The following is a 12,176-nucleotide window of genomic DNA, read 5'->3' on the forward strand; positions in this document are numbered from 1 at the left end:
ATGTTTTAGCACTTACAGTTTATTTGAAAAGATTTCATCACTTGAATTGTTTTTCTTTCCTAGGAAGTCATAATGAGAGTATAATGTGGTGGAAGCAGTACCCACTTTGTAATCAGACTGGCCAGGTATACAATCCTGGCTCTGGCATTTCTTAGTTGTGTTTTATGCTGGTCAAGTGAGTTATCTCACTGCTTCTGTCACTTGTAAAATGGGGTCACAACAGCATCTGAGCATCTGAGCACATTATTTTGAGGCTTAGATGAATTTAGTGAATGAAAAGCACTTTATTAATAGTTGCTCAGCACATGGTACCTGTAATTATTAGGGCCCTCTGACATAGGTGAGGGTGAGGTGAGGATGAGCCCACGGGATGAGGACTCTGGATCATGGAAGCTATGAAAGGGTTGGGGAAAGAGAGGGTATGACAAACAGGTGCCAGAGCTTCCATCTCCAATTCTGGAATTGCTTTCCAGCCAATTCCAGGGGTCTGCTGACTTCTTTTCCAAAGCCTTGAGTGCCATCACGCATGATCACTGGCTGACACCACCAGAAACTCTGCTCAGTCTTTATAGGTATTGATCTTAATACTGACAGCAAAGACACATGATTCCTGCTTGAGAGAGGAGGAGGCTGAAGCTAATAGAGGTACAATAATAATGTGACTTGCTTGAGGCGACATAGCTGGAGAGTGATGGAGATGGCTTTCTAATCCAGGCCTTTCTGGCTTTGAAATCTCTGCTCTGTCCACCATTCCACACAGCTCCCACCTAAGCTGATCCTAGGGCAACTACTTTTTAAAACAGCCTCATTTTACAAGAGATTGGTCATTAATGTCTCTTAAAAAAAAAAAATCTCCCTTACACAGAACCTTACAACTTCACGTTAGAATGAGATATCCAGGATATGCACACTGAACTTATCCAACTTATAGTTTACAAAAAATAAGAAACTTGGTATATTTATTTAATGTTTGTAGCCAAAGGTTTTTGAGTAGACCATCTGAAAAACTCAAAACTCAAAATATGTCTTATTTATTCAACAAACATGGTTAGGCTTACTTTGTACCAGACACTATACAACAAAGCACTGAGGACAGAGAAGAAGGAGATGTGATTCCTGTCTCATCTGAGGAGCCCACAGTAAAAAGAGGAAAAGTTCCTTTAAAAACAAAAACAAACAAAAAACTACAACAAAACAAAATCCACTGTGGTCCTCTGGGGACTCAGAAAACACTCCAGGGTGGGACTCACAGGCCTGGGGCCAGGTATGAGCTGCAGAGTCAGGCAGGGGGAAGTGTCAAGGGTCAGAGGGCTAGGAGGAAAGGAAGGTAATGTCCAGGGTTAGTGGAGGGTAAGAAAAGACAGTTACTATGGTAACCTGACCACCCGGCTGAATTGGCTGTCCCTAGATGGCCATTTATATAAAACAAGCACGCTTATCATCAGTCACACACAGCCTGCATTAGAAATGCTGCCTGAGATAGAAGGTCAGTCTTGGATAAAGTTCTGCACCATATATCATTTTTGACAGTTCCTGCTGCTAAGACCCAGCTGAAGTGGGTTGAATTATTTATAGACCCAAGTTCCTTGCCAAAAATGACCAGTTATTGAAGCGGTTGGGATGACTCGAGCTGCCTAGCTAACCAACTTAAATTTTGGCTTGTCACTCACGGGTGCTTTTTTTTTTCATAAGTAGTAGTATTAAGCTGAGCTACAGGCCACCAGTGCTTTCAGACGGCCCATGAAAGCAAAGTAAGCCAACTTATTTTAAAATATCTTTTCTTTCACTGTGCAAATTAATTCCATGGCATAAAGAGGGTGAGAAAAATGCAGTAATGGCTGTGTCTATTTCAAGAAGGAGAAAGTAAGAATTTTACTCCTGGCGCTAAAAAATATTTTCACGTATCAGAAAAGGCAATTTGTGGCTATAAAGCACTTCAGAACAGTATAAAGGGAGTGGTGGTGGTGGTGGTGGTGGTGGTGGTAATGGCAAGCATTTGAAAAATAATCAGAACTGACGTTTACTGATTTGAAAATGAATCAGCTCAGAATATGTGATTGAATTAAGGAAGTGAACACCGTGGCCAGATTTCCCTCGAAATTTGGCCAAATCCTTGTCTATCCATTTTAAACATTTCAACACTATAGAGAGGACAGAGGCTCAGTAAATTTCTATTATATTTACAGTCCAGGTGGATTTCAAAGAGAGGTATAAGCTATGCGTGGGGATGAATTACCTAATGATGGAAGGCAAGTCACAGCTCCGTGTTTATTGCATAGGTCCCATGAACAGTGGGGACAGCTTATATGCACAACGCCAAGGTTAGGAGGACGTATAAAAGCTGTCAGACAAAACAACTGAGAACACATTCAGAGGGAGGATGAAATCATATTAAAAAATTCACTCCTTTTAGGAATATAATTTGATGTACACCTGTTAACTACCAAGTTTAATGCACTTCTGTGTTAAGAGATGAAGAGTGAAATGAAGAGCCCTGCAATGTGGCTAATTGCCAAATCTTTGAATTTACTCAAAGTTCAAAACACAGAGTATCACTTCTAAACCAGAGTTGTTATTTTGTGTTTAAAGAGCTGAGGTCTGTAATTAAGAAAAAAGAAAAAGAAGAAAAAAAAAAGCTAACATTTAACTAGAAGAAAAACAACTGGAAGACAACAGTAAATCTCTCCCTGTCTGCAGTCAGCAAAAGTTATACCATCTTTGTGAAAGCCACCAGGAAAATAGCCTTTATAGTTTCTATTGATTTCTTTAATAAACAGGCTGATATGCACTAGTTCCTGACTAATCAGATGGCTGGATTCTATTTACTTAAAGAAAAATAACTATTTTTTTTTATTCTAGTGTTGGCTCACGATTGCTTCTTAACCAGAGCAAAGGTATTTCTTATGCCATAATCTTTCTTCTACTACTTTGGAAGTTATATATTCTATTCCTACTTTACTGACACATAAACTTTATTAATATCATTGCTTTCCTCTTGAACAATGTAAGGTACAAAGAACACTTTAACATCAGTCACTCCTCTCTTAACTTGTGGATTATAATGGTCTCATAGTTTTGATACATGCTTCTTAAAATTTCACAAACTTATTATTTTTGTTCCTTATAACTGATGCTTGTTAGCTAAATATTTACAAATTTCTCATGTGTCCTCATCTGAACTGGCTGATCTCTAAGGTCTGTGCATAGCTATCTTCCTGGGATCTCCCTTTATCATTCTCCTAGGGTTTTCTGTTTTTTTTTTTATAGTCCATGTTTATGAAATTTTTCCTATGTGCTGGACACCATTCTAAGCCCTAATAGGCAACTCTCAGAAGAGTAAATCACAACAATCACAACATATAAAAAGATTCTCAAGGTTATTAAATTAGGGAAAGAGAAACTGAAACCACAATACAAGGTCTGATCCTTATAAGAGTAGATAAGGATTGGGAGCACAGGACTTCTTTTATGCTGCCGGAACAATATTTGGGAAACAATTTGGTAATTCTACTCTTAAATATATATCCTATGGACTCTCAGCATGTACACAAGGAGAAGGGTATGAGGCTATTCATTGCCTATTATCTGTAATAGCAAAAATCAGAAAGAACTTAAGTGTGCATCAACAGGGACCAGATGAATAAACTGTAGTGTGTTCAGCAGTGAAAATAAATGAAGGAGCTATCAATATGGATGATGACAAAGACCATTCCCTTGGGACCAAACTCTAGTCAGGCTCTTCTGGATCCTCGTTCCAAATAGGCCCCAACTTTTGGGCTTCTGTGTTCATCTGTGCACTGCTCACTTTTAGCAACAGTCTTGCTAAGTCAGTTTAACCAGAATCCTCCACCCTCAACATGTGATCAGGTGTCCTCATCCTCCATCATCCTCGAGGTAAGGTCTCATCACCCTGGCCCACCTTCAGCAAGAATCCTCCCAGGTCAGTTTAGCCAGAAGTCTTCCTTATCCTTGATTTCCTCTTAATTTTCTACCCACTGATACCTACCAACAGTTAGAAGCTCTATACTATCTGACTTTGACACTCATTATAAAGAAGTGTCAAAGCTAGAAAGTAATCAAGTGTGCTACTAGTGAAGGCATAGACACAGCGATCAATGGATCACAATAGAAAATACAGAAAGAGACCCAAACATATGTGGTCAGTTGATATTCAGCAGAGGTCCAACTGCTGAAATTCAATGGAGAAAGGACAGATTTTCCAGCAAATGGTGCTGAAACAAGTGAATATCCACATATAAAACAATGAGTCTCAATCCACACTTTGCACCGTATAAAAAAAAAGATCTCAAAATGGAGCATGACATGTAAAATCCAGAACTACAAAATTCCTAGAAGGGAGATTTTCCCTTCATCAAAATGGGAGAAAATGTTTGAAAAGAATGTATCTGATAGTGGACTTGTACTTCAGAATATATAAGGAACACACAAAACTCTTAAAAAAAAAAAAAAACCCAAATAACTCAAGGGCAAAAAATCTGAGACATTTCATGAAGGAAGGCACACATGACAAGATGCTCAACATCATTAGACACTGGGGAAAATGCAAATTAAAATCATCATGAGATACTGCTGCATGCCTCCTAGAATGGTGAAAGACTGACTGTACCAAGTATTGGCAAGGAGGCGGTGCAACCAGAACTCTCCTTCATTGCTGACTGGAATACAAAACGTATTGTCACTTTGTAAAACAGTTTGGCGGTTCTTTCATCTAATGTAAAAATGCCACTCCTACGTATTTATTCAAGTGAAGCAAAGACTTATGCTCACTTAAGGATTTGTGCGCAAGTGTTCACAACAGCCTTATTCAGTATTGTCCAAAGCAGGAAATGATCCAACTAGCCCCCAACTTGTGAATGAATAGACAAAGTGTGCACATCCACACAATAGACTACTACTTGGTGATAAAATGAACTAGTGGCACAAACAATAATATAAGTGATTCTCAAATACATGACATTAGGTGACCGAAGCCAGAAGTGAAAGATCATATACTCTATGTTGCTGTTTATATGAACATTCTGGAAAAGGACAGAAATCAGACCCGGTCAGGGGATAGGGAAGAGGCAGAGAGGCTGAGTGCAAAGCGGGGGTTTGGTGGAGATGGAATTGTTCTTTGTCAGTTATGGTGATGGTTATACAACTGCATGTGTTTGCCAAACTCACAGAATTATATACAAAAAAGGATGACTTTTACTCCATATAAACTGAACCTTAATAAGAACGAATGCATACTTTAAAATATCATGGATGTGTGGGGAATGGGTAGGATGAGGAAAGAGAGGTAGAAGAAACGTCAGGAGGCTGTTGTAATATTCCAGTGCAAGATGGCAGTGATTTGGATGTTGGTAATAGAACTCTAGTCAAGTGGGTGAATCAAAGTATACTAGTGAGGTGTATCAAAAGGACATGGTAATTTATGATGGGATTAGATAGAGAGGATGAAGGAGAAGAAGTATCAAGGAAGACTCCTGGGTGCACTAAATTCTAGTACAGTTTCTTGTATTTCCTGGAATGTTGTCATGCCCCTGTACCTTTCACACAGGTTTCCCTCTTCCTGAAATAATTCCTTCATTTGATTCCCTCCTATTCATCTTTTCAAGGGTCAGCTCATAATCACCAGTCTGGACTACAAGCTTCTCCTTTTATAGATCATCTTGTGAATATACCTATCATAGCACTGTACTGAGATTGTCACTTTATTCACCTGCCTCTTCAACCTTAAGAAACATTTTGGGGAAATGATGATTTCTTTGGAAGGAATTAATTCTAAAGATTATCATATAATCAGGACTTCTCAAACCCAGTAACAGATTATAATACATCTAGCATTATATTTATTAAGTCCACAGTGATAATAATGAATGTAGACACAGGGTATGTTACGACTATGATGCAAATAATAATCAGTGGCTCAATGATCAAACAATTTCATCATTATCCATTGTGATGAAAGCCTGTGTAGTTCAGTGAGAATAGACCTGGAAGACTTGGTGCAGATCTGAGCTCTGGTGGCCACTTTGGGGCGGGGGTGGGGGTGGGGGTGGGGGGACCCTTGGCCTGCCATCTGAGCTCCCTCTGTCAGCTTCCCTGCATACAAGTTAGAGTTCATCGACGACAGAATGGAGATTTGAAGGTTAAATACATGTATACAAGGAAAAGTGATCAGTACAGGACCTGGCATATGTTTTTGCAGTAATAAATATTAGACAGCTCTGAGAGCACTGCTAAGGCAGTAACTTGCATGAGTCCTTGGCCTTTCATCATGGGAGTTCAAGACAAAAGTCGGCCCCATATTCTATCCCTATTGGTCTGATGATTTTTAAGTCTCTTTGACAATATCTTCTAAGTAAAGTAATCATATAGACTGTAAGGCAAAGGAAGAAGAGTTTTATTTATTTTACTTATTTATTTTTTAAAGATTTTATTTTATTTATTCATGAGAGAGAGAGAGGCAGAGACACAGGCAGAGGGAGAAGCAGGCTCCATGCGGGGAGCCCGATGTGGGACTCGATCCTGGGACTCCAGGATCATGCTCTGGGCTAAAGGCAGGTGCCAAACTGCTGAGCCACCCAGGGATCCCCCTGGAAGAAGAGTTTTAACAGCAGTGGCTTCCACCACACACTGCGAGAAACTGAGTGAAAACCTTCTGGGCATACACGTAGGTCTTTTTAGCTACTTGACCCTGATAAAATTACATTTATAAATACAGAATGATAATGATAAATTAAATATCCTTACCAAAAGCAAACTACACCTTGACTACCTTGGCAAATTAGGAGTTGGTAAGTTTCTTACCTTTTGGGTAGATATCTTTTAGAGGGACTTCTCCTGGGGGCAGAATCCTGACGATCTGGTTAGTATCTAAAAGAGTCACACAATTGCTTTGTTTTGGAGTTTCACTTTTCTTTTTTCCTCCATAGAATGTTGTATCAGTGACACTTGGTTTATGCAAGGATGATGGCCTTTTCCAAGAATAGACTTCACTGGGTGACTGAAAGAAAAAGATTAAAGTGCTGAAATATAGGGGAGCTCGGTCAGTTAAGCGTCTGACACTTCATCTCAATTCAGGTCTTGATCTCAGGGTTGTGAGATCAAGCCCCATGTTGGGCTCCAAGCTGGGCATGGAGCCTACATTTAAAAAAAAAAAGTACTGAAATACTGTTGACCCTTGAACAATACAAGTCTGAACTGTGCAGATCCACTTATATGTGGATTTTTTACAGTACAGTAAATGTATTTTCTCTTCCTCATGATTTTCTTAATGACATTTTCTTTTCTCCAGCTTACTTTATTGTACATATAAAATGTTACGTAAGATACAAAATGTATGTAATCAAATGTTTATGTTATCAGTAAGGCTTCCAGTCAACTGTAGGCTATTAGTAGTTAAGTATTGGGGAGTTGAAAGTTATTCATGGAGTTTTGACTGTGTGAAGGGGGTCAGCATCCCTAACCCCCATGTTGTTCAAGGGCCAACTGTACTATAAAGTACGTATACCACACCTGGTATAATGCAGCCCTTTAAGCAGACACCAGATACTTGTATTTCACGAGTATAAAAAATCAGATTATTTCTCAACATTTTTGAATTTAGTATAGAAAATAGCTGCTTACCAATAATCATAATTTTCAGGCAAATGTGAAATATACAACATATTTTTTACCTTGAGATGAATTATAACTAAAAAGAGGGACTATAACAATAAAGTCAGTTTGAAAATGAAATATCTAATACACCTACTCTCTGGCATTGCCAGCATTCTGAAGTCCCTGAGTGTTCCTTACCATTCATATCTTTCTGTCTGCCCTAGATGTTCATAACTCTTCTGGAATTTTGAGTTAATTTTCCCCCTTGCTTTACTTACATTTTTTTGCCATATATGTATTTAGCCTTCCCTACCCCCAAATCATAGATACTCTCCTATATATTTTCTAAATGTTTTAAAGTTTTGTCTTTCACATTTAAGTCCTTAATCCATTAGAGATTTATTTTTGTGAATGGCGTGAGGCGAGATTCATTATTTGTCCTTTTTCCACTAATTGGAAATATTGTCTAAATACCATCAAATACCAAATAGCACTGATCAACACTGCTACTATAAAATACAGTTCTGAATATGCATCCATCTGTTGCTGGGTACTTACTCCACTCATTTATTTTTCTATCCCTACACCCATACCATTGTCTTAGTTACTGAAGCTTCATAATAAGCCTTGAAACTTAGTAGGGCAAATACCTCTGCTTCTACTTGGTTCTTCTTCACATCTTGATTATTGTTTATCCTTGCTCTTCCATAAAAATGTATGAGCTGGATTTGTCAGTATTTTTTTATTTTAGCTGTTCTAACAGGCATATAGTAGTATCTCATCATGATTTTAATTTGCATTTCCCAAATAACTAATGATATTGGACATCTTTTCATGTACTTAATCTCTTAGCCTCTTAAAGCATCTGTTCAAATTATTTGCCTTTTTCCCCACATTTACCCCCAATATATTGAAAACCAGGAGTTCACGCAAATAGATCCAATTCTAATGCAATGATTACAGGATTCATTCTGGAGTTCTCCCTTTCTCTATCTGTAACTCCCTTCTCCAACAGTGAGAAACTAGACTTCATTATCTTTAATAGATTTACTTTTCTTGCTCAATTCCACTGAATGTGACTTATATCCCATCCCATTACTAACCTTCCCTCCTGGGCAAATGCCTTCCTTACTCTGCTTGGTTCTGAGAGCCCACATTGGGCTACACTCATGAATGGATGCCTCCTCACCTTACTGGGGCTTCTAAATCCTACACCAGGCTACTTCTACCTCTTCATGGGCACTGTCTGCATCCTGCCTGGAGTTGATTCTCATCACTGGTGGTTATACCCTCCCCCATCTTGGATGGGCTCACCTGCTCAGACTCTGCCCTCTGATGCTTCACACTGAGCTACTGTTTGCCCATTTTCTATATTGGATGATTTGTTTTCTTGCCTTTGAGTTTTAAGGAAACTTTGTAGGTTCTAGATACAAGTCCATTGTGGGAAATGTGATCTGCCAATATTTTTTCCCAGCGGTACCTTTTCATTCTCTTAACAGTGTCTTCTATAGAGCCGAAGCTGCCAATTTTGAAGAAATTCAATTTATCAAAAATTTTGATATCTGAGATACTCAGTAGAGCGTTTAATATAAGTGGTGATGGTGAGTATCCTTGTCTTATTCTTGATATTAAAAGGAATGCTTTTAATGTTTTGCTATTGAGAATGATATCTGCTATAGGTTTTTATGGCTACTTGGCATTAGGTAAGGAAGTGATACTATGTTTATAATAATTTAGGTGCTTCTGATAATGCTATAAAAAGTTACTAGGTGACATATCCCTTTATTGATAGATTTACGAAGAGTCAAAAGAGATTCACATAAAAGCAGAAAGGCACTGTGGTACAGGAGAAAGGATACAGGTTTGAAGGTCAGTCACACTTGACCTCAAATACCAGCTCCTTTACTCGTATTTTTTTTGTGGCCTAGGGGATATAGCTTCTCTGTTTCTTCATCTTTAAAACCTTATAAAATTGTTTTAAAAATTGTCATGTATGAAAGGATTTAGAATAGTGCAGTGCCTGATTTTTGTATTAGGACCTAAAAAATACGTTTGTTATCATAAAATGCTGAAAGGCTGCCTAACTGACCGTAGTCTTTTATTTAACAAATATTCACTAACATCTCCTATGTGTTGCTTACCATACTGAGTAGGGGGGTAGGACTTTTAATTTAACACTAGTCCTATAGGCTACAAAGGATTTCTACAGGGTTAATACAAGATGTGTTATACTCAGTGCCAAATACTTTTTAACCATTTTTTTTTACAGTAACATTATATTCCTATACTAATTTCTTCAATCAGAAGATCAATATTTTAAATGACTACACCTTCAGAAACATAGCTCTAGTATTTTCCCTACTGAGGGCAGCAATCATTGAGAAAGCATATTAAACACAACTCTCATTCAGACAAGGCTATGTAGATACTGTATTACAACAATGTGTTTCATTTTCAGTTATATAATACCATAGCAAACGCTTTTTACTTAATAATTAGGAAGACATATGGCAAAATCCTAAGCCACATATTATCCACTGGGTTTTGGATTTCAGATACCTTAAATCCTGAAGTAGTCACCATTCATTAATTACATTAAAAATCTGAGATTGTTTGAGATGGGTGTACCATCAGGCAGAGCCCATATCTTTATCCTTAAATGATTCTATTCAAAAACAAAAGCTACAAACGTAATCATGAAAATTAAATGTTAAATCAAAATACACGGAGCTACATCTAAGGTCATTAGATGGCATCTTGGACTTAAATAGCCTTTATATTTCATTTTCCCTCGTTTTCATCAGGGGAATATGGTGACTAGTTTCATCTGAAGTCAATTACAAATAGCCTCTTCTTTACAGATAATGGTACATAGCAGCAGTGGTCCCTTCTGATAGTTGAGACTATCACCATAATCTGGATGCTGCAAAGATATGAGAAATCAGAGCAAAACTCAATGGAAAGTGAATTGATGTTCATGAGTGTTGAAAAATGTAATCCACAGTGATGAGACCCCCCCCAACAAATATAACTAACAAATTCTAGAAGACATATTATTTTGTCAGTCTCAAATGCTCCTCTTGACAGATTACATAAGCACACATTAAGACAACATAACATAAAATTATAGTCAGTAGGTTAAACATTTAACCGTGTCACATGGACTCCCATGTATAAAGAAGACTGGTATCCCATGACTAAATCACATAACTGCATTACCCTCCAAATGTTAATTTTAAAGAAGCAAGAGAAGCTCAATAGGTTGAGTGCATTTTCTAACGACTGATTTGGAATATAGACTTGATCTGAAATGTTTACCAGAATATTGTTACATTTTTAATTAGCCCTATGATAGCCTTATAGATTACAGGCTAGACTGAGGAGAAGAAATATTTATTCAATAATTGAAAAAAAATGGTGCTTACCATAAGATCTGGGAAGCCAATAACAACTGTAGCATAACTATTCTTATCTGAGAGAATTCGGTTAGGAGATGCAATTTTCTGTCCCACAGCTGAACTTAGATTTTCAGATGATAGCTGATCACTTGAAATTTTATGAGGTATGCTGAGATCTGTTTCTGAAGTGTCAGAGAAACATTAGATACCATATGCCCCAAGATTTCATTCTTGTTAACTTGAACAGAAAAGCACAAGTTAAAAAAAGAGAAAACACTTTAAATTATATTCACGGCCTTTTGTTTGAGAAAATTCAGTTTTTACAATCAAGGCATCTTCTCTAAATGAATACAAGTATTTACTGAATTTGAAATTTCATTAGCAATATATATTATTAATATCACCCGCAGGAAAGATGTGAAACTGACCCAATCCAGTGCTGGTAATGGTATGTTTTAGGTTTTTTTCATAAGTACTATTCACCCCTCAAAACTGTGATGAATTAAGTAGAAAATCTGAGGTCCTGTGTAAAAAAAGAAAAGATGCAACCCTAAAAGGATAATATATAATTACATTAAGTATACATTTAGAATTATATTTAATATACACTTAGAATGTATATTATTTATACATTTAGAATGTATGAATGTATATCTAAATGTATAATATACATTTATACATTTAGAAACTAAATGTATATTAAAATTCTGCTTTCTCAGTTAAAAAAATTCAAACAACTTAAAAGATAGTACATTCTTATTTACTAGTTCTAATGTAGCTACTAAGTTTCTCTCTTGGCATAAATTTAACATATGTGGATGTTATTGTTCTTAAATGATGCTAGAGGACTGTAAGCATGAACTGTACGGCCATAAACACAAAGATCACACAATTTACCTTGTATAACTCCAAATCCTGAGCTAGGTGGTTCTTCTTTCAACATGTACAACTGGCAAACCCCACTATCCTCAGATTCAATGTGTGCAGGCTTAGTTAAAAGATATTTCCTGTAAACAAACAAAACACCTAAATGAAAAGTTTTTCCTTTTTGATAATTGTGAGTCCAGGCTATGAAAAATCAGAATTCTACCCCAACCCCCTGCCAAAGCCTTGTTTTTATATTTTGAGTATGATTTGCAGTTTCAGAGTTACACTCTGAACAAATAACTT

General features: G+C 37.2%; 1 protein-coding gene and 1 long non-coding RNA gene across 4 annotated transcripts in view; one reads left to right on the top strand and one right to left on the bottom strand.

Annotated features, from left to right (window-relative positions):
- VWA8 (von Willebrand factor A domain containing 8) overlaps positions 1–12,176 on the bottom strand; it is a 353,299-nt gene that overhangs the window by 99,576 nt on the left and 241,547 nt on the right. For both annotated transcript variants that reach the window (XM_077855526.1, XM_077855527.1), the window contains 3 exons: positions 11,904–12,013; positions 11,034–11,188; positions 6,817–7,012 (listed from right to left, as the gene is read on the bottom strand). In XM_077855526.1, the coding sequence (XP_077711652.1) occupies positions 6,817–7,012; positions 11,034–11,188; positions 11,904–12,013 (461 nt within the window). The remainder of the gene's footprint in view (positions 1–6,816; positions 7,013–11,033; positions 11,189–11,903; positions 12,014–12,176) is intronic.
- The window catches only part of LOC144287998 (uncharacterized), a 236,382-nt gene continuing 230,273 nt past the window's right edge, over positions 6,068–12,176 (top strand). For both annotated transcript variants that reach the window (XR_013355924.1, XR_013355923.1), the window contains exons 1-2: positions 6,068–6,679; positions 9,108–9,209. This is a non-coding gene — a long non-coding RNA (uncharacterized LOC144287998). The remainder of the gene's footprint in view (positions 6,680–9,107; positions 9,210–12,176) is intronic.

This window comes from Canis aureus, chromosome 17 (assembly GCF_053574225.1).
Source record: "Canis aureus isolate CA01 chromosome 17, VMU_Caureus_v.1.0, whole genome shotgun sequence".
NCBI classification, from domain to species: Eukaryota; Metazoa; Chordata; class Mammalia; order Carnivora; family Canidae; genus Canis; species Canis aureus.